The sequence below is a fragment of the Spermophilus citellus genome (genome assembly GCF_964194105.1).
Source record: "Spermophilus citellus genome assembly, chromosome: 3".
NCBI classification, from domain to species: Eukaryota; Metazoa; Chordata; class Mammalia; order Rodentia; family Sciuridae; genus Spermophilus; species Spermophilus citellus.
The window spans coordinates 229069923-229092888 of record NC_138184.1 but is presented as its reverse complement, the minus strand read 5'-3'; the positions used below and the strand labels follow the sequence as shown (position 1 = coordinate 229092888).

General features: G+C 54.2%; 1 protein-coding gene across 3 annotated transcripts in view; it reads right to left on the bottom strand.

The window, feature by feature from the left end:
* The window catches only part of DPP6 (dipeptidyl peptidase like 6), a gene marked incomplete at its 5' end in the record, with an annotated part of 757264 nt that overhangs the window by 73880 nt on the left and 660418 nt on the right, over nt 1-22966 (bottom strand). For all 3 annotated transcript variants that reach the window (XM_081284194.1, XM_081284192.1, XM_081284193.1), the window contains 2 exons: nt 14924-15021; nt 16434-16588. In XM_081284194.1, the coding sequence (XP_081140320.1) occupies nt 14924-15021; nt 16434-16588 (253 nt within the window). The remainder of the gene's footprint in view (nt 1-14923; nt 15022-16433; nt 16589-22966) is intronic.

The following is a 22966-nucleotide window of genomic DNA, read 5'->3' as shown; positions in this document are numbered from 1 at the left end:
TTGCTTCACATGGAACAAGTTCTATCTTTCGCGGTATCACAGCCGGTCTTCCAGTCTGCATGGGATTAAAGGGCTCTGGGAACAACGGACAGGAGTGACTGATGGCCTGGGAGCTGCTTCCCTGTCCAGGAAGTCTGCACCCAGGCTGCCTGTGAAGCCTCACGGGCACCGTGTTCACTCTGCCAGCACACGTTGCGTGGGCATGAAATCAAGAAGGAAAGGGAAGAGCCCCAGGATGACAGATTTTCCCCAAGACCCTCATACTGAGTAGGGACAAGCCTAGTTTTGCTTCCATTTGTTGGAAACATCCTATGTGTCCTCGTGGTTTTTAAGGTGGTGTTCTGCACAAGTCTTCATAGGGGTCAAATAGGCCTGTGTGTCATTGTCAACTTTCTATGTCCTAATTTTGCACATGAAACATCATAAATTGAAATTCACGGGTGGATGCAAACCTCCTTTTGGTAACCAAATCCCTAGCAACACTGTTGGAACAAGTCATCAAGAATGTCCCTGGGGAGCTTGGGCTGCAGCCGGGGTCCTTGGCAGCGGTAGCAACTCCGCGGCCAACCTAGCTGTTCCCGGCTCACACTTGAAGTCCTCGGTCACCAAACGCCTAAGGCAGCACAAGCCTCCTGCATGGAGCCAGGGCAAGGTGGGGACACTGCCCTGGAGAGGCCACCTCCAGAAGTGGCAGCCACACCGTTTCTTTCTCTGAATGTTGTGAAACACCTGCTACTGAATGGCGTGCTACATCCTCTTCCATTTCACTTCTCTAGTTGGGAGTAAGGTAGCTGAGTGGGTGGGGGTCACTGTACTAAGAATGAGGCTCCAGCCTGCCCAGTGTCCAGGGAGCCTTCACTGGTGTGGTGACCTCCTGGCTGGGGGGTGACCTGGCTGGTGTGGTGACCTCCTGGCTGGGAGGTGACTTTGGATGGTGTGGTGACCTCCTGGCTGGGGTGTGACTTTGGATGGTGTGGTGACCTCCTGGCTGGGGTGTGACCTGGCTGGTGTGGTGACCTCCTGGCTGGGATGTGACCTGGCTGGTGTGGTGACCTCCTGGCTGGGGGGTGACCTGGCTGGTGTGGTGACCTCCTGGCTGGGGTGTGACCTGGCTGGTGTGGTGACCTCCTGGCTGGGGGGTGACCTGGCTGGTGTGAAGTCCTCCTGGCTGGGGTGTGACCTTGGATGGTGTGAAGTCCTCCTGGCTGGGGTGTGACCTGGCTGATGTGGAGTCCTCCAGTCTGGGGTGTGACCTGGCTGGTGTGGTGACCTCCTGGCTGGGGGGTGACCTGGATGGTGTGGTGACCTCCTGGCTGGGGGGTGACCTGGCTGGTGTGGTGACCTCCTGGCTGGGGGGTGACTTTGGCTGGTGTGGTGACCTCCTGGCTGGGGGGTGACCTGGCTGGTGTGGTGACCTCCTGGCTGGGGTGTGACCTGGCTGGTGTGATGGCCTCCTGGCTGGGGTGTGACCTGGATGGTGTGGTGACCCCCTGGCTGGGGTCGGGTAGCTCCCCTCCATGTCTGAGGAAGCTTTACAACTAACTTTACAGGGGACTCCAATGCTCACTTTGTTCATTCATGTGAAATTAAAGATAAACTGTGGCACTTTAGAGAGTTTTATGGTGGTGAAATATGAGACCTATTTTAAAACCCTGAAACGATAAACACCAAGACTCTGTAAGGATCATGTAGTAAGAGTTCTTTAAAAGGGAAGCTCTTCGGCCCTCTGTCTCCCCCAGTGAGCACAGGGGGGTGTCCTGTGGGCATGTGCCCCTCCTCCCACCCATCCCTGTCCAAATGCCCCGGGACCCTGCCTCGCCCTGGGGCTACATTGATCTCATCAGTGTGCAGAGATGTCCCATCACATCCTGACCCTAAGAACCGCACTCTGCCATCAGACTCAGTGCCAAGTGAGCTCTGGCCATTTTAAAAAAATTTAAATTCTTTTCAGTGGTTGAGGACCTTTGTTTTTATTTATTTATTCATATGTGGTGCCGAGAATTGAACCCCGTGCCTCACACATGCCAGGCAAGTGCTCTACCACTGAGCCTCAACCCCAGCGCGAATTCTGGTTATTTTTGAAGAAAACCAAGTGCAGTTGCCACAAGGAAGCTTCACCACCAGGCCTTCAGCGGAGGCCGGGGCACCTGGACGATGGCAGGCTCAGTGCCTCCCCAGGGTGACCCCGGATGGAGGGCCTGCTCCTGCTGTGTGAGGTCTGCAGCAGTGCACAGGGCCCGCGTGGTGCTCTGAGGTGGCCCTGGCTGCTCTGCCACCATGACTTATTTTTAAAAGGACATGTTTTTCCTCCTCTCCCCCTGCTCCTCCCTAATCTCTCCCCTCCCCTAATCTCAGGGGACACAGGGTCACCTTCCTCCCCATCCCAGGTAGTCACCTGTCCCTGAGCACACACCCACCACAGGAAGGAAGTGATTCAACTTGGATGGCACCCAGGGTCTCAGAAATGACTCTCTCCAATTAACAAGCGGATTACCGCTCCAACAGAGAACACGACTAGCCTTTGAGTCACTCTTCAAAAGCCCCCAGCAGTGAGGGGCTCCCCGTCCTACTGTGCACTGTGTTGGGCTCCGTTTCAAAGCTGTCGGGACAGTCACAGACAGAAGAAAAGGCTGAGCTGGCTTACACGGCACGGCCACATCAGCGTTCTAGCATGCGGTGGGGCTGGCTAGCAAATCCAAGGCGGCCTCTACCAACCTGCGTTATTATGGCCACAAAGATGAGAAGAGGTCGTGGGAAGTCACGGTGCCGCTGACTGTAGTGCTGGGGCTCTCTCAGGGCAGCACAGAGAAGCCAGGCCCCAGGTGCACTACTCAGGCGCACCACGGTCCCCCACGGTCCCATCCGTCCCTCCAAAGTTCTGGGCAGCCTTATAACACAATGGCTTACATGAGAATGAATTTAATACTTTAAAAAGATGTCATTCCAAGTCCTGGGGAAACAAAGATTTCGGCCGCCAACAGGGCCCGAGAAATGGCTTAAGTATTAAAAACAAGAAGACGAAGAAGCAGAGAATGGCCCAAGGAAGACGGTTGCAAGGCAGAACTCGCCGCCTGCCCACAGCCGTTACCTGAGGTCATTCCACTCTGTACTGCGGTCACTTTGAGGTGAGAAGCAGGTCCTGCCCAGCAGGCTGGGGACTCTGACGGGGCTGTGGAGAGCTCACACCCACGTATTTCTTCTCACTCCGGAGACTTAGGGGTGGGGACAGGGAAGGAGTAACTCCCACCCACAAGAACAGAGGACAGCAGGAGGCCGCAGACCCCAGGTCCTTCCTCCAGACAGAGGGACCAGAGCCACAGGGTGCTCTGCTGGGGGAGGGGTCGACACACTGTGAGCGGAGGCCGGGAGGTGGCCTGCGACTTGCAGCACAGGAAGAACACCGTGTGCAGGAGATGCAGAGGAGAAGGGGTGTCCCAAGTCTTGGGTACAAGAGGCAAGAAGGAAGGCAGAACTCACTTGGATCTTTGTTCCATGATCCAGAAGCTCTTGAAAGGAGACCAGGGACCAGTGTGGGACCAGCACCAGGTGCAGCAGCAGCACTGAACGCTGGGCCCGCGGAGTGCGACCCCTGACCTGGAGGGACGATGACCCTTTGAAACCCTCATTTTACATACAGCTGAAGTTTTAAACAAATATGAGAAAAAGGAGACACTTCTATATCTGAGAATCAGGGAGTTTGCTTCCGGCGGCCCTTCCCTGGACTGGCACCTGGAGGTGTGCTGCAGATAGGCCACGAGGTGCTACGAGGCCCAGGCCACACAGCCCGCCTGGGGGCGGGGCAGGACGGCCTTGGGCACAGCTGTGGAGAGCAGCCAGGCCATCCTGCAGCAGGCCAGGCGCACGGAGAGCTGAAGTTGGGGAAAGGAGCGAGAAAGAGAGCCTGATAGAACTTGGGGGAAGAGAGGATGTAATAAAATCAAATGTTCAGGAAATCCCAGAAACAACGTAAGGTCCAGGAAAAATAGAGAACAAGAGGAATATGACCACGGGGCACTACTCGCTCTACCACGAAAAGCAGTTACTTAGCTACGATGATGGGAATGCTGCCCACGGATTTTAGTCTTCTAGAATCCACCTGCAGGAAAGCAAGGAAGCTGAGTTATGGCTACAGGGCAGAGGGTGAAGACGCCAGCCTCCATGCGGCCTAACTGGGGACAAGGAGGACACAGGAGGGGGGTGGGAGGGACAGGAGAGGCCTGCGGGGGGGGGGGGGGAAGGGCAGGGTTGATATGCTCACTCTATGAACTCGGAGTTAAGATGTGATATGCAAAAACTCGTGAGGATGTTATTTTGGTTATAAACGTGGCTGTTAGAGAAAAAAATGCACATATACACAGAGAAGGTGGAGTAGGTACAGAAGGAAATGTGTGGAATTCTTCTTTGTCGTATGAAAAATACAATAAAGTACATACATTAATAGAAACAGTGAACTGGGCACATTATCTGGTGACAGGCTGGTAACTAGCCCGGGAAGCCACAGGGAGTGAAAGTCACCTCCCGGGGGTGGAGGGAGAAGAAGCCCAGGGAAGAGCCTTAGTTTCCACATGACCTTCCCGTATTATTTTACCTTCCCGTATTATATGTGCCACTTTAATACAATTAAGAAATAGAATCAACACTAAAGAAAAATCAATGATGACAAAATAAATGCATGGAGTCATGGAAGTCCTGCAGTGACCCCGACGGCCAGCCTAGCTGGCATCTGGCAGTGGTGTCTGCCCCCGGCTGCCTCTGGACTGGGCAGAGGAAGAGCGAGGCTGGCACGCGGTGGCAGTGGGCGCCACATACACGCAGGTGCTGAGCCCACCCCCCAGTCCTCCACCCTCCACCCCTGCTCAGGTCCACGTAAGGAGAAGCCACACGGTCCTGTAGCAACGGGACCCAGATTGTTCCCCTTGTGTGTCCTGCAAGGAGGTGAAGATGGGCTGGAGAAGGCCATCCCTCCGTCCTGTGTCGCCTGGCCCCGGTTGCAGCAATCAGAGGCAGTGACTCCTGTCAGGAGCCTCACTCCGGGAGCTTGGCCTGCCCAGAGAGGGCAGAACGGCAATGGGACCAAAGGCCCGGGGCAGAACCAGCTGAGGCCCCTCACCAGAGGAGAAAGAGGTAGCGGGGACAGTCCCCACGCCGTCTTACTGATCCAAGTCAGCAGTTCTCAAGCTGAGGCTGACCAGCGGCACCAGGAGGGCATTAAACCCAAGTCTCTGGTCTCCCCGCAGACTCGAACCTGAAACTCGGGCAGGGTCAGCAGCGGCGGTGTAACAGGGCTCCCTCCGGATTCCGTTTGAGGACCAGTGGGTTAAGATGAGGCTCAGTCTGCGAGCAGGGGGCAGAGGACAACTCCAAGCACCTCCCGGGTCTCTACTCCCCTCTCTGCCCTTCCTACGCTTGCTTTGAATGAATCGCTGTAACCAGGCAGGAGTGCTTTAGGACAAAGGGGGACTTGGCCACAATTAAAGGACCGGAGAAAGCTGGACATGAGGCAGAAGAAAAGACGGGCCTGGTTAAGGGAAGAATTGTGAGGATCAATCAACGTGGAGATGGACAGCGAGGGACTTCGTGATCACAGAAATCGGGTGATCACGTCTTGATGATCATTGAAATTGCATTTTAAAGAGAACAAAGTACTGAGATGTTAACAGAAGGCCACCTGCCTGGGAGCAGTGCTGCCCACGCAGTTTTTATTCTAAGGCACTGGATCTGCTCCTGAAGGCACTGCCTCCTTCAGAGAGCATTGAGTTTGGGCTTAGTGCGCCGTCCACAGGCTCTGCCTGAGCCCTGCGAGATGGGCAGATGCGGTTGCAGGGGAGCTCCCGGTTTGGAAGGAGACAGGGGAGCGAGCCATTGGTGTCAGCGCAGGGGGTCTGCTCTAATAGAAGGGTGCGCCCTGGCCCGGAGCACGTGGGAGGGGCGCTTGCAGGAGCACGGCTTGGCTGCGAAGGGGGCAGAGCTCCCTGCACCCCAGCCAGGCGCCTTCACACAGAGCGCACAGAGGCCATGAATTTTTTATGGGCCCATTTGTTTGTTGTAAAATATTAACAGAGCGCTGCTCTCACAGGGACTCAGGTGCCATGTCACTTTTTGGCGTTCTCAGTACTGGCGAAGGTTCTGACAGTGGTGTGGCCAGAGAGGGCGAGGGAAGAAGCACCCCACTACCGAGGGGCACCAAGAGCCTGCAGTTAACTTGGCATTTCCTTAAGCAGCGTCTGTCCCTTGGATCCAGCTGGGATGGGAAACATCGCCGCAGAAAGCTGTTTAAAAAGGATGAGCTTGAATAGAGGGTGGCCAGAGGCCACCGCAAAGACATGGAGCACAGTGCCGTGGATGCTCAAGCCCACAGCCCCCGCCCGGGCCTGCCCTCCAGTCGAGGAGCATTGGTGCAGAACGTCTGCAGGCGGAGCACACCCCACGAAGCTGAGGAAGGAGGACCTCAGGGTGGAGTATGGCTGCTGCACATGCTGTGACCTCACTTTCAACCCAGGAACAGGCCAGGAACAGACCAGGCTTCTTTCCTTCCACCTTGGGGGCTGGCCAGAACGCAGGGCCGGCTGCCAGGGGAGGGAGGGGAGGAGTGTCGCGAGAACACATCTTAGGGACCCTGGGTCCTCATTCAGCAGTTCTAGGGCCTTACAAGAAAGGATCCATTGGTGGGAGCGAGTCTCCTCATGTCCCTTCTCCAGGTCTCCGTTTTCATGCCCCCAAACCTGTCTGTTGCCCATCAGTCTGCCATCCATCCCCCCATCCATCCATCCCCCCTCTACCTGTCACCTATAACCACTCACAGGCATCCTCATCCACCACCCTCCACTCACCTGTCCATCCCCATCTTCTATCCATCCATTATCCCCCCACATAGCCATCACCTGTCCATCCATTATCCCCCCACATAGCCATCACCTGTCCATCCATTATCCCCCCACATAGCCATCTTCTACCCGCCCGCCCACCCCCACCCATCCCTCCATCCAGCCACCACCCACCCCTCATCTCCCTCCAGGCACCCACACACGTGACCTGCTCACTGTCCTGCAATATGGACGAGCCATTTCCTGTTTAAACCTGGAGTCATGTGAGGATATGTCGGGCATTTTCCACGTGTCCCTGCAGGTCCCCATCCTGCTGTGTGACAGGGCCAGGCTTGCCTGTGCCGATGCCATCAGGAGGCTCTGGCCCCTGCACTGGCAGGAGAGATGGAGGGCACTCACCTCCTCCGCACAGTCCTTCCTCCGACCAGCCCCAGGCCGTCTGCCCCTGCCCCCCAGAGCCGAGGTGCTGTTAGACCGGCTGCCATAGGCCTGCGCATGGCCCTCCCACACCCACTTATTGGTAAGGGGGCCTTTGTTAAATGCTGTGGGGAAGGAATGGAGTGTGCCTCTGTCCTGCTGAGCATCAGCGGACACAGAGAAGGCCCCGAGCTCCTGGGCACAGCTGTCCCTTTCAGAGTGCCTCTGTCACGGAGATGGCGGCCCATGAAAGAGGGGGATTGGGCCCTTAAAATACCAGAGAAAAGTGCTGAGCCCTGAGGGACCCAACCAGAAAGGCAGGAGGCAGCAAAGGGCCTGGGGCCTCCTTTTACAGGGGGTGGGGTGGGGGGGGGCCCTGAAGAGTGACTCCTGGGCTCTGGCGGATCAAAGACAGCGAGCACCTTGTGGATGTGCCTGGTGCCATCTCCAGGAAGCCGCTCTCTGTCCCTGGCCACCCAGGGCCAGGCCTCACACTGACAAGGAAATGTCCTGATTGCTTTGGCCACTCTGGACTCTGACAGGCCTGCAGCCTCTGGCTCAGCGTCAAGACCACTCGGGGGTCTCTCTGCAGCTGAGGGCCAGGGTGACACGAGGCTTCTTCCTCCCTCCCTTCTCAGCCACCTCCCTCGGGCTTTGGTTCTAGTTCTGCCTCATCTTCCAGCATTCCCATCCTGCCCTGTCCACCTGTCTACTGGCCACTGGGACAGTCCTTGTTCCTACTTCGAAACGCGTCTTTGATGGTGGATCTCAAGTGGAACTGTATTCTGTGGTTGCCACATGCTCCCGGGTGCTGCCAGCTACCCTCTGCCAGGTCTGCTTCAAACTAGGCAAGCTGCTCCCCTGGCCACCCCCTGCTTGTCCAGCCCCCCTTGAGGGCTCCTCTGCCCTCAGCTTGCCCCGGATGCCCTCTAGAAGTTCGATGTTGAGCTGTTGCAGGTTTCTGAGGTTGGAGTACTCTCCTTTTGCAAGGGTCTTTCTTTTCAATTAAAGTCTCTCCCTGTCTGAATCCAGATTTGCTGAGTTCCTGTGTCCACCCAGCAGGGCGCTGGACTGGGGCTGGCTCTGTCCGTAAGCCATTCTAGCAGCTGATACGCTAGGCAGCGTGAGAGGCCCTTGCCCTTGAGCACCACCAGGGACGGCCCCTGCTTCTTCCAGGTTTAGGGACCCCTGTGAGCATGGCCCACAGGCAGCGAGTCCAGTGAGGGGCAAGAGGGTGTTGGCGGCTCTCTGGCAGGAGGTGCCGTGGGGAGGGGAGGGTCAGTGGGGATTGACTGTCCTCAGCTCAAGACACTGTGCCGCAGCCCTTCTCTGACTTGGGAATCAGGTCCTGGGGAGACGGAAGAGATCATTCCAATGGCCAGAAGTAGGGATGGGGGTAATTCAGCCCAATGTGGCATCCAGACTGTCTGGAGGGCAGGGACACGTCCTAAACCCTCATTGGCAGCACTGAGCAGGCTCTTGGAAGGTCTCTCTCACCACGCGAATACCAGAGGCAGCTGGGAGCTGGGAGAGTGCTTCCAGAGGCTTCTGAGAGCCACAAAGGAGTTTGAGTGGGCAGAGGAGACGTGAACGACATCGCGGGTCACTGGGTTTGGAAACCTGGATTGCAGGCCTGGCCCCGCGATGACCTCAGGGCGACCCTGCCCGGTCGGCTGCCCTCCGTGGCCTCCCTCTCCTCCTCAGTTCATTGTGGAGGAAGTGGAAGGAATGGGCCCTCATGAGCCTCAGGAAGAGAAGCCATCGGGAGAGGGTTGCAGGACCTGTGGGTGGCAGAGGTGTGGCCGCATCGCCCCCGCCTCCTGCGTTTCTGAAACTCTACAGACAAGACGCTGATGCCGGGAATTTTGCCAGGTCCCAGGTGCCACCAGATCCATGCACTGAACTTCCTGCTGTGGCTGCGAGGAAACTGAGCTGTCCTCACCCTCCGCGTCACCGCCATTGACTCGTGGCCCTGTGGCTGGGGCTTGGGAAACCTGGTTGGTGTGTCACTGACGCCTCCATAGGCCAAGGCTGTCCTGTGCTGAAAGAGTTTGCGGGCTACCAGAGGTGCCTCATCTACGAGGGTGGGGCAGCAGAATGCTGTGCTATTTTCTGATGTCTCCTCCATCCATAGGCCTGTGGATGGCTTGCAGCCCCTTCACAATGATGGATCGGCTGCCCTTTCACACACTGGCTAGGACAGTCACCTGTCTCCATTTCTTCACCAGAACCCTCTTATGCACATGCTGTGGTTTGGATATGAAGCATCTCCTTCCACACTCAAGTGTTGAGGGCTGGTCCCCATGCAGCGATGTCCAGTGCTGGGAAAGAGGCTGATCATGAGAGCTCTGACCTCAGCAGTGGATTAATCCATCGATGGGTTCATGATTGATGGGTTATTGGGAGGTGGTAGAAACTATAGGAGGTAGGACCTCACTGAAGGGAGTGGATCCTTGGGGATGTGCCCAGCCCTCCTTGCCCAGCTGCCAAACAGCTTTCCTCTGCTGTTCCCATCTCTGAAATGGTGAGCCACCATAAAACTTCCCCCCTCTAAGTTGTTTTTCTCAGGTATTTTGTCACAGTGAAGAAAAGCTGACTAATACACCAGACATCTGAGATTGATTCCCAGATACTATAAAGTGCTGGGAAATCTAATAAGGAGAACATAGAATCCCACAATCAGCACCAACTCTATGAATTTTCTTTTCAGTGCATCAACAGAATAAAGTAGTGGTGATTATGATGATAGTGGAGATGGTGGAGGTGGTGGTGATGGAGGAGGTGGTGGTGATGGTGCAGATAGTGGTGGAGATGTGGAGTTGGGGGGTAATGGTGGAGGTGACATGGTGGAAGTGATATGGTGGAGGCGGTGATGATGGTGATGACGGAGGTGGTGGTGATGGTGAAGGTATGGTGATGGTGGGGATGGGTGGTCATGGTAGACGTGGTACTGGTAGAGCTGATGGTGTAAGTGATAGAGGTGGTAGAGACAGTGGTGATGGAAGTGGAGGTGAGGATTGTGGTGATGGTGGAGGTGATGCTAGTGGAGGTGGCTCAGGTCCTGAAGAATGTGGACACTGTAATCCTGTGGTATTTCTATTGCTCCAGTGATCTTCCTGAATTCTTAGTAAAAGTCAACATATCATGATTTACTTAAATTGTAAAGAAAAAAGGTTGTTTTATATCTAAGTCGGTGTGGGCTGTGTCATGGGCATTGCGTGTGGAGGAAGAGCCTAGGGTCAGAGAAGACCACAGGAACAGCAGCTGCCTTAAGAATGCCAGCAATCAAGCATCACTGAATAATTAGAAGCTGAGCACTGGACATTCATACCATGATGTTTAAGGTCATTACATAGCTGGGGCAGGGGACAGGGTGGGAGCAGAGGTCTACACCTCTAGCTGCTCTCTGGGTCAGTGTCTGTCATCGCCTGTTGCCGCAGCACAGTTCAACTCGTCTTCAGCACCATATTGCCAGTATCTGCCACATCTTAATTCAACACCCCGCTCCATGGCTGCAGAAGAGCCCGAGGAAACCAGCAAAAATGACCATGTGTTTTGTCAGCGCAGCTGCTGTGTGGGCCCGCAGAAGCCTGTCGGTGTGTGCGTGATGACCCGCCTCTGCTCCTCTCTGCCCCCAGGAGAGATGCCTTATGCTTCCTGGGCGGGTCGGGTGGCTCCTCCCAGGGCGACCAGGCATTCTGGGCAGCGGTCGCCTGCCCATGCTGTGCCCGGCGGCTCTGGGGTTGCTGTGCTTAGTTGTCTTTAAACAGACTTCCCTGGCCAGCTTCCTTGGTGCCTGGACCCTGTGCACCGTGGGGCCACCCAGCACTTCCACTGCCCGCCGTGGGGGGTGGTCTGCTCCCACGGGTGGCTCCTGCCATGATTCTTCATGGCTAGTGGCTGAGAGCCATCACAGTTCTCTGCACTATGAGCTCCCCATGGGGAGGTCACCAAATCTTTGTCCCAAGTCCTAATACAGCGTGTGGCACAGTGCGTGACAGCAGAGGGCTTCCAGAGCACTGGCCCGACTTCCGCACTGTCCGAGGGAGCCAGGTGTGAGCAGGCACCCAGGGAAAGCTGGAGTGCGGAAGGGCAGATGGCCGCACAGCCCTGTCCCTGCCTCCAACAGTCGGGCCCAGCCTGCAGGACCGGGCCTCCCGCCCTCCTGGATCCTCGTTGAGGTCCCCTTCCTGGTCACCTGCTCCCCAAGGGGTGACAGCGGTTTACAGAGCACTCAGGTGGTGTGAGGCACCGTGAGTGGTCCAGAGACACCGCAAGGACCCGGGAGGAGGTGCGTGGGTCATACCAGACACGATGCCACCGAGAGAGAGACCCAGATACCTGTGGGTGTCCTAGCTGTGGGGCCCTGGACCACTCCCCGAGGACACCAAGGCCCACGGTACCTGGGGAAATCTGTTGCAGGTTCTATGAAGAAAATGGAGGAGGGCAGAGGAGGGGTCGGGTCAGCTTAAGTGAAGCCGGGGGTCTGCGAGGAGGCCGTGAGCCTGATGAGGACCCGGGGGGGGGGGGGCTGGCCTGAGCCTCAGGGGAGGAGCTGCCAGGCAGAGTGGGCCTGCACAGAGACCCTGGTGAGCAGGGCCAGGAGTCGCAGGATGGGAGGGTCACATGACTGAGGCTTCTAGGCCATGGCAGAGGTTTGGTTGTCACCTGAGAGAAGAGGGGGCCACATCTGCTCATTGTGACCTGGTGCAGTTTACAGGGTCACTCTGCTCCTCCCTGGGGGTTGGCTGGGACGGATCGGAGGCCAGGTGGGGGATGTGGGGCCAGAGGGGAGGCACCTGCAGGAGGGGGCCCCTGCCAAGGACAGTGGGCAGCTGGGAGGGACAGGTCTGGAGGTGGAGCTGCCCTGGACGGCTGCGTGGGTGCGGGGGAGAGCGGCTCTGCTTTGACTTGATCAGGTTGAGCTGCTGTTTAGAAATTGTCAGAAGACGTTCTGGACCTTGTGAAGGGGCACAGGGCCATGGGTGTGCCTCCAGAGCACTCTGGGCTGGCGGACGGAGAGGCGACTTTCAGCTCTGGGGGGTAGGGTACACCTGGGGATGCTGTGTCCCGAGGTGGCCCAGTCACCCAGCCCTGCGCTTCCCTGTTAATCCCTGTACCCGGGCTCTTCAAATGCCCTCGGGGCTGGTTCTAGCTCCTTGCTGGTTCCCTTGTCCATTACAAGTAAAGCTGTGACTTGTGTCCCTTCACTGAGCCCGAGAATCACTGAAACACAACCATCCTTCAACAATGCCCAGAGGACACTTGGGACAGCCGGTTAGCTCTGCGTGGCTGACGTTCCCAGACAGGTCAGGTGGAGCCGTGAGGGCCACAGCTGTCGCCTCTCAAGAACACAGTGTAGAACTTTAAAGAGAGAAAGGAGGAAACCAGGACAATTCTTTCCCTTCCCGGAACACCTGCCCAAGAGCCTGGATGAGCCCCCGAGCCTGCCCTGTGCTCTGTGCCATCTCCTCAGTCCCCACAACCACGATGACAGGAAATGCTTTTCTGTTTTGCTTTTTAGTGAGGCTGAGGATAAATCCAGGGCCTTGCGTGGGCTAGTGGTAGGCAAGGGTTCTGCCACTGAGCTATCCCCAGGCCTGGGCAACTTGCCCGAGTCACAGAACTACAACTTGAACCCTGGTGGTCGGCTGGAGAACACCCCCCTAAGCCAGGGGGTCATCGCCTGGAAGCTCTAGTGACAAGTGGAGATGCTACAGTGCATAGGGCAGGCCCCCAGCAAGGACTCCCCAGGGCCCAAACGCAGCAGTGCTGAGGCTAGGACATCTGGCTTAACTGTGACACTGTCATCTCTAGGGGGGTGGCCTCCTCTTCAGACATGCCCTGCATCCTGGCTCTTCTCACACCTGCGATCGTTTACTTACTAGTGACGGTTCTTCAAGTCTCACCCCTTTCCCCTGCCAGCTGCAGTTTCATTACCCTGAACTCTGGTGCTCGGTTTCCTGATGGCAAACACCAGCTGTCTGCTTGCCTTTGGTCTCTGCTTTCTGACCTACCCCTGCTCGCCTGTAAGGTCTCAGGATGTGTGACAGAGAAGCAGTAAGGGAAGTAACATCTGCTCATCACAAATTCCTAATGCTCGTGGAACACGTCATCTCATTTAGCTGAGCCGAAAGTCCAATAGCTAGCATCCAAACTTCGAGCTCTGACTGAGGCTGATTTTTCATTGTCCTTGAAGCTAATCATGCCTGCGGAAACAGCATCACCAAATTGACTAAATGAGACTTTCAATTAACTCCAACAGATGGCTGAGATTTTCCAGGTGACTTTCCCTATTAATTCAGCGAGTTGGCTGGACCAGGCCCCGGGAGGCTGGCGGGGATGGGAACAGTGAGATCTGTGGGTCTTCAGGAGAGGAGCCAAAGTAATAATCTGAACTTTGTTTTATCCCAGAAAAACATCATCAGCCAACCTGATTCGATTCCTCTGAGCAGCGCACACTGAGGGCAGCCTGCCAAAGACAGATCGGCAGAGCCAGGCCCTGGAGCAGCTGCGGGGGGCCAGGTCCACCTCCTCCCTGGGGAGACGTTGGTCCTCCTGTGGGAGGGGGAGGAACAATCCAGGGCAGGGAGAGGGCAGCAACAGCCCTGATGGACAGCAGCCCTGTGCCCGCTCTGCCCTCCCGAGGACCACAGCATCAGGTCCCATTAAGGGCGAAGAGCGGGGAGCTCCGGCTCTGTGCGGGTTCCTGGTTGGATGAGGACAGCGGTGAAGGCCATTCAGAGGGTGCTGGGCATCCACCACTGAGCTAGACCTGTCGGGAGCCAGAGTAGAGGGCCCGGCCTCTTGTTTTAGAAGTTGCCAGAAGGTTCTGACAATGACGAAGAGCCAGGCTGGAGGGACACAGAGTTGGCGCTGGATGTTTGCCAAGCCGCGAATGAATGATCTGGGACATAAACAGGCCCCTCTGCAGTGCCGTGGGGACCTGTGGACGCGCGGACCCCCAGCACCCCGAGCTGCCCCCTGCTGGAGTCTCCACCCATAGTCTCAACAGAGGAAGGTCCACCTGGGACGTAACTGGACACTGGTGGTGTAATCAGCCCCTGGCTGCTTGAATTTGGGGGCAAAGCTGAACTGATACTGAGGAGGCTCCACTTTGGCAGATCCTACTCAGTTGTTTTGACTTAACAAAAAACCTACTGAACCCAGATACTGATAATAACACGTCAGTGACATGGCTGATGTGCTCCGTGGTTGTTCCCAGTGGGAGATCTGGCCTGAGAACAGCGGGAATCACCAGCTCCAGCGGGAGCCGGTCAGTTACAGGTGCCCTCTGGGGCTGCTCCAGACATGGGGACCATTTGAAAACATTCTGTCTCCAAGGACTTTCTGGGGAGGTTGCACCAGGTCTCCCAGTGAATGCCATCTAGTGTGTGCCACGTGCCATCAGAGCCACCCACCCGAGACATGGCCCTCTGGGAAGAGCCCAGCCTCCCAGGGGTCAGCACTCCTGATGTCGGCTGAGCTGCAGCACCTGCTGACTGGGATTCATTATGTTTCCCCTCAGGAAACCCAATCATAAAGCAGTAAGGGACACTTTAGAAAATGCACCTTGTTCTTGGATATTTATCTTACTAGTGAGACAAGGCTGGTCCCGAGGAGACCACACAATAACCTTCATCTCAATTCTCCTCTAACCTACGAGAGGGAAGAAAACAGACCTCATCCGTGGGTCGTCAGGGGGCATCATCTCCAGGTCGTGGGTGGGTCCATTCAAGCCGATGACGTGCAGGGAAATGCTGGGGTTCTCACTGCCAGCCTGTGAAGCCAAGGGCGGAGACGTGAGTGAGTGACCTCCTGCCTGCAGAGCGCCCCAGCCTTGCAGAACCTCCCCAGAAGAGGCACATGTGGGGCTGCAGGAGGGCGGAACTCAGCACTAGGCACGGCGTTCACCATGTGCAGGACAGGCCAGCCACATGTAGAACTTTAAAGTGAGAAAGGAGAAAACCAGGACAATTCTTTCCCTTCCCAGAAAACCTGCCCCTTCCCATTCCGTCCAACAGGCTCATTCTGCTGAGGTCCAGCGAGTTCTGCTGGCCTTGGCAAACCGTCACGGGAAGGGAAGACTAGAAGGGGAAGGTGCACGCAGCCCAACCACGGGGTGAGCGAGCGGTGGAGAATGTCCACCAACACATCGCTCCTCTGGCAGCAAACCACAGGCCAGTAGGTCCAGGGACTTCTCAGGGGAGGGGGCTGGCACTGCTGGCTCTCAGAGGCTGGAGTGAGGCCCAGCAGGGAGGGGCTCCCTTCAGTGGCCAGGAGCTGCATCCCACTGCTGGCCTCGGCCTCCCACAGGTGAGTGGGCTGACATTTTAGCACCAGGCCCTCCCCTTGAGTGTTAAGGCTGTGTTCGGTAATGCAGTGAGTTTGGATGCCCGTGCCTTGCAGAGAACCCTGGATGTTCTGCTGCTCTTTGGGTCAGAAATTGACGGTCTTCATCCATTCAGGCTGCTGTCACAAAGCACCCCAAACTGGGAAGCCCTTAAACAGCCGCAATGTGTCTCTCACAGTTCTGGAGGCTGCAGGCCCAGGATCAAGGTGCTGGCAGACTCGGGGTCTGTGAGGGCCCCTTCCACACAGATGGGCCTTGTCACTGGATCCTCACCTGGTCACCTCTCCAGAGCCTCTTTTATGAGGCACTCATCCCAGTTATGAGGGCTCCTCATGGCCTGGTCACCTCCTAGGTAGTCACCTGGAGGTCCATCTCCTAATGTCTTCACCCTGGGGCAAGGATCTCAACATGTGCGTTGGGGGATAGAAACTTCCAGACCACAGCAGTGACCAAGTACGAGGTACACTGGCCAGACCCTCCCAGGGACAGCCAGAAGTTGTTCTGACTTCTCAGAAGTCATGTCCTCAAAGGCTCGTGAAGAGGAAGTGTGGTACCACGATTTTTGTCACCCAGGGTCACCGTGAGGGCAATGTATTTATTTTGGTTCCAGGGAAGCTCATGCAAATGATGAACAGTCACTCAATTATTTAAAATAAAGTAAACCTGCCAACAAATTCCACTCAACAAAGATGGGAACTTAATGCAACGTAATGAGAAGTAATTGATCTTGCCTGTGTCTACGGCCCTGCTCACCAACACGCCTGATTACCCACCGCCTCGCTCCTGGGCGCCTGGGGCTCATGAACCATTCAGGGCCTGGCTCCTGGTACTTAGCTCACCTTGGGATAGTGGTAGGGCTTCACGGTGGGGTAGGCGGAGCCCGTGTAGGTGGGCAGCTCCATGAGGGGGACACGGGAGTCGTTGATGGTGGCATAGGCCAGCCTCGTGCCATCGGGAGACCACCAGTGCGCGATGTGGGTCTTCAGAATCTCCTCTGAGGGAAACAAAGGAGAGCGTGGTGAGCAGGCAGCCAGGGGGCGGAGCCAGGGTCAGCTTGGGTGGCTGGACCCGAGGGGCTGCACATCTGTGCAGGGACCCTGCAGTGTCCCCACGCCGGCGTTCCATGGCGGCCCAGGAAGTGTCTGCATTTGAGAACTATGAGCCTAAGGAATGCTTTTTAGAAAAGGCTGGTCATTATTATATTTTAATTATCTCCTTCAATTTCCTATTCCCATTATTATAATTGTTACACTTTTATAAACCCTTTCTCTGCTAATGAGTGCCTTTGAGTGGAACTACTATTCTATGTTGGAGATCGTTATTTTAATAACAGAACTAGAGGAAGTCAGCTCACACTGTGGCGTGGCACATCTGGACAGAACCCTCCAAAGGCCCACCAGGAGGGACCCAGGGACGCGCACAGACACACAGCCCCCTAAGACTCAGCCCTGAGGAGACAGAATGTGTTAAGCCAGGTGTGCCTCACCTTAACAGGGGCATCTTAGAAAGGACTCAGGTGGAAAGTGACTCGAGGCTCAGCCCCATCCCACAGGGACGTGGCTAATCAGTGTCGCCTACAGACGGGTCTCCTAGTGTCTGAAATCCAATCCAGAAAGAAATTTCTACTGCAGCCCCAGGCTGCAGCACAGAGCTGTGTTTTTAACATGCGAAGGGCAGACACCTCCAATGCTCCAAATCAGAACACCTAGTCAGAGCGGCCATCACGGTGCTGACCGCTCGCAGTCAGGAGGCTCTCCTGTGAGAAAGGGAACCCTGTCGTGTGAGCCAGCCCTTTCTGGGTTTTCTTCTAGAATGATTGTCCACGTCACAGCACACAGGAGTCTGGCTGCACTGGGCGGGTGCATCTCGAGCCTGCTGGACCCTGCAGGACTGGGAGGCATTAAGGACCTGAGGACGCATGAGAAAGAACGTGTGCAAGTCCTCATGGGGGACAGGCTGGAGGGAAGCTGGGGTGGCCGCCACCGGAGGACATGGTTGCTGGGGGGACACAGCAGGGAGACTGGGAGCTGGCGCCAGCCTCAGGGTCTGGGGGACTGAGAGCAGATGGGGGTGAAGGCGCTCCAGGAGGATGCAGGCCCTCCCAGTCGCTCACCCCCATCAGGCACGCAGTGGGTCTCACTGCTGGGTGTCGGGTTTGTTCCCCCCCCTCCCGATGTCCCGGGCACCTTCGGGTGGAGGAATTATGAGCTTCATTATGTGCTCTTCTCCTTTCAGACAGCTTCTCCCTGTCCTCTAGAGCACCCTCCTGCAGGCAGCCCAGGGGGACTCCTTGCAGAATGTGACGTGGGCATGGGACAACCCCAGCCCCCGACAGCAGAGCCTCAGGGTGCACGGAGCCCGTGGAGAGGACACTGCCCCCCACTGCCACCAGGGGTGCCCCAGGCTGCAGCACAGAGCTAAAGGAGAGTGGACACAGGGCCCTGAGTCCTGTGCTAGTGTCACGATGCCCCATCTGTGACACTAGGGGCTGCACAGCAGCCCTCAGGTCCCTTCCACCTGCAATGCTGTGACCTTGGACATCTTCCCAGCTCCTCAGAAGTGTTGCCACTGCCTGTGGGGATAGGGCTGGGAAGGAGCAGCAAGGAGCAGGGTGGCTGAGTGTCAGGTCTGTAGGAGTCTCAGGCCTCCTACAGGATATGCCAGAGCCTTTGGCAGCTGGAGGAGAGGGTCAGAAGTGACTGTGCGCGGAGTCACCTGGCACCGTAACAGACTCCAGCACCTGGTCTGCTGGAAAAATCGGCACCTTTGAATGCAATCTGTGGTGATTCTGCTCAGTCACTCCTGCCCTGCAGGCTGGAGGAAGGGGTGACCAGCAATCACGGTGACTGAGCAGAGTCAGAGGGACAGGGCAGAAGGGAACCCAGCTTTCTGCGGTCAGCGGTGGAGCAAATCCAGCTCAGGGAAGGTTGAGCTGAGAAGCAGGGCTGGCAGCAACCCAGGCTCCATGAAGGAGGAAAGGCCGGGCAGACACAGCCCTGATGGCCAGGCACCCCAGGACGCTGCCCGTCCATTCCTTCTCCTTGAACCTGAGCAGCCTCCAGGACCAGCGGTGACCATCGTCAGCCCTGGGCATGATTACGCCACTCTTGTCCCATCCAACATGCCCGCTCACAGGGGGCCAGGCAAGGGAGGCCCCGCCTCCTCTCCACCACCTTTGTGAACACCTGGTGTCTAGACCTGCCCTTGGACCAGAGGGAGGTTCAGCTGCTCGAGCCTGACCAGCAATAGACAGGGAGGGCCACCCATGGACCCAGGAGGCCGAGAAGAGGGGTGGAGGCCTGAGCTGGGTGCAGAATGATTTCTGTGAATTCCACCGACACACACAGGGTATTTCCTCTGAGCTCAATTCACTGTTCAGAGCATCTGGGTGCAGATTACACAAGGTAGGCATGGGGCTGACCTTGGAGTCCACCTCCCTGGGGAACGACACACATCTGCTGCCCACCCGGGGACCAGTGCCTGTTCCTTTAATCCAGCCACAATGCGACGGTGGCATATGGAAAGGTTTTCTGACGCCAAAGGTGGCCCCCAAAGCTTATAACTGTATTTCCCTACGTGTGCTTTACCACTTCACTCCTTGGTGTGTGCCTTTTCTGTGTGGTAGTCGCTCATTACAGAGATAATTAAGTGTAAGAAACTAGGGGGGAGGGCCTGGGCAGATGAAATCCTGACTTCACAGCATTAATTATGAATGTCCCTATTCTGCAACATTTTCCTCAGGAACACTAGCTTAATGAGGCAGTTGCTTAAATGCCACACACCAAATAATGTAGTTGAGGAACAGAGATTTGAAGACAGAGGGGAAAATTCCCTATTTCATCAACTAAATTAATTGCTTGAAACTTGCCTGGGAACAGAATCAATAGCTTGCCTTTCTGAGCAAGTACAATTAACTCAGGCCAAGGAGAGGATGTGTCTTTCCCTCACCTCCCCTGATCTGCTGGGGGACTATTTAAGTATCAAAAAGGAAGACACACTTGGGGACATTTGCTCGTCAATGACCACCTTTCTCTTGTGAAGAGGCCCCTGTGTCCACGTGGCTTGGCTCACAGCAGAAGGGGCTGTTGCCTTCCTTTCCTATCAAAGCAATTATTTAAAGTGCTTTTCATTCACTCCAAACCATGCTACGGGCCAGACCAGAGGACAAACCCCCTGGGCTCAAGGGGGTCAAGAACAGTCCAATACAGGGGAGTCTTCACACCTGGAGGTCATTTGGCCAGTGCAGATTGAAAGACCGTGGATTCCAACATGGCAGCGGGCGCAGAGAGATCAAGTCTCTGACCTCTTCAGCTGTGCAGGCATAGGGAGTCGTAAACAACCTAAATCTGTTTGCTCAGGATCACTAGGCAATGCTGAGCTGACGTGGATCTGGGGTGAACAGTCTGGGCCTCTCAGAACACACACTGAGCCCGGATCGGCTGAATTCAAGCTCCCGTTCGCCTGCTTCCCGCAGACAAACAGCTGTGACTCAGCACTGATCCATCTGGCTGAAACAACTGGTCGGCCCTTCTCATCCTACGGAGGTAAATGCCTACCGAGCCTTCATAGGTAGTGGCCACAGGTTTGAAACGGGGCTTGCGAGAGACAGTAAGGACCCACCCGTTGCATTGGTCACCCGGCAAAGGGAAACGAACTGTCGCCATTTGCAAGAGATATCACCATGGCAGAGAACTGACGTCATCAGACTGCGGCGGAGGAGATAACTTCATTGAAACCTGCGGCTACAGGTGTGTAATCCCCTAGCCTTCCCTCTCCACACATCCGGGAAACCTTAAGGGCCCCTCCCAGCTCTCCCGTGAGCGCGATAGCCAGACTGAGGGAATCAGAGGTGGCGCGGGACCCGCGGCGCGGAACTACCGCTCCCACCAGTGCTGACAGCTGAGGTCTCTTGCACCAGCTACTGGGGGCGTGGCTACCGGAGGGCAAGTAAAATTCACTGAGGATTCTCAGCCCCAAGCTCTACAAACTTAGGGTCTGAGGGAATGGCAAACAGGGAGAGTGTGCCCAGTCGTTCATGAAAACAGGGCTCCCGGGAGCAGCAGACCTGGCGTGTAGCCAGTATTGCGGTGAGCGGCACCCGTGAGAGGGGCCTGGCTAGAGGAAAAGTGGGAAGTGACTAGACACAAGAGGAGGCCCTAGGCACTCAGGATTGGAGACTCGCCCAGTCTGGGAGGAGCTGCTGAATAGTGATTGGTTCCCGCGTATTGACAGGAGAAACTTGGCCTGGTGGGCACAGCGCCATCCACTGGAAAAGAAGTTAATCAAACTCTAAGACTGCATTTATTAGTTTTTTTTTTTTTCTTTTCTCTCTTTTTTTTTGATTTGGGTTTTTCTTTCATTTTCATTTTTCTTGTTGTTTTTTTAATTTTTTTTACAATTTTTTTCTTCTAATTTTAATTTTAATTATTATTATTATTATTATTATTATTTTTAAAAAAATTTTTTTCTTTTATTTCCTATTTTTTTCTTCTTTTGTCTTTCATTTTTCTTATCCCCCCTTCCTTGAATTCTACCTGCTTACTCTCATTCTCTTTAGTGACTTCTTCCCTTCCCTTCTAATACCTTTCCTCCCAAGCATCTAATAAATTTATAGGAGTAAACAGTAACTCAGCAGTCAAACAGAACAAGAAGTAACATGAGCAGCTTCAAAAAGCAAGGAAGAAAAGGAGTACAAACAATGCAGGACAGCCTAACTATTCAGGAGAACCTAGAGTCATCAGAAAAATGGTCATATAAAGAACTCAAGGAACACCTTAGACAGATGGAATGGAACCTTAAAGAGGATACAAGACAGCAAATTCAAGCAGCGAAAGAACACATTGAGAATGAATTACATAAACAGATAAAAGAAGAAGTTAAGCATCTTTATCAGGAGATAGAGATTATAAAAAATAATCAAACAATAATTCTAGAAATGAAGGAAACGATAAACCAAATTAAAAACTCAATTGAGAGTATCACTAACAGAGTGGAGCAAGTAGAAGCCAGAATGTCAGATAATGAAGACAAAATATATCATCTTGAAAAGAGTCTAGCCAACTCAGAAAGGCTGGTAAAAATCACGAAAAAAACATCCAAGAGTTATGGGATAACATAAAAAAACCAAACTTACGAGTCATCAGGATAGAAGAAGGTACAGAGATTCAAACCAAGGGAATGAGTAACCTGCTGAATGAAATAATTACAGAAAACTTTCCAGAAATAAAAAAGGAAACAGATATACAAATTGAAGATGCATACAGGACACCGAGCACACAAAATCACAGTAGACCAACGCCAAGACACATTGTTATGAAGATATCCAATATACAGAACAAAGAGAAAATATTAAAAGCTACAAGAGAAAAGAGGCAGATTACATTCAGGGGTAAACCAATAAGGTTAACAACGGATTTTTCATCACAGACACTGAAAGCAAGAAGGTCTTGAAACAATGTATTTCAAACACTGAAAGACAATGGATGCCAACCAAGAATTCTGTATCCAGCAAAATTAAGCTTCAGGTATGACAACAAAATAAAAATCTTTCATGATAAACAAAAGTTAAAAGAATTTGCAGCCAGAAAACCAGCATTGCAAAGCATCTTGAGCAAAACACTACACGAGGAAGAAATGAAAAACAATAACCAAAACCATCAGTGGGAAGTGCCTCGGTAAAGACAGAGGGCGAGGGGAAAGATAATCATGGAGATACAAACTAAATTTTTTTTAAAAAGGACAAATAATCAAACATGGATGGAAGTACAAACCATATATCAATAGTAACTCTGAATGTTAATGGCTTAAACTCTCCAATAAAGCGACATAGGCTGGTATCATGGATTAAAAAAACAAATCCAACAATATGCTGCCTCCAGGAGACACATCTGATTGGAAAAGACATACACAGGCTGAAGGTGAAAGGATGGGAAAAAATATACCATGCACACGGTCCTTGTAAGCAAGCAGGGGTGGCCATCTTCATATCAAATAAAATTGACTTCAAGACTAAGTTAATCAAAAGGGATAAAGAAGGACATTATATACTGTTAAAAGGAACCATTCACCAACAAGACATAACAATTATCAATATTTATGCACCAAACAATGGTGCTGCGACATTCATAAAACAAATTCTCCTCAAGTTCAAGAATCAAATAGACCACAACACAATAATTATGGGTGACTTCAACACACCTCTCTCACCATTGGACAGATCCTCCAAACAAAAGTTGAATAAAGAAACTATAGAACTCAATATCACAATCAATAACCTAGACTTAACTGACATATATAGAATATACCAACCATCATCAAGTGGATATACTTTTTTCTCAGCAGCACATGGATCCTTCTCAAAAATAGACCATAT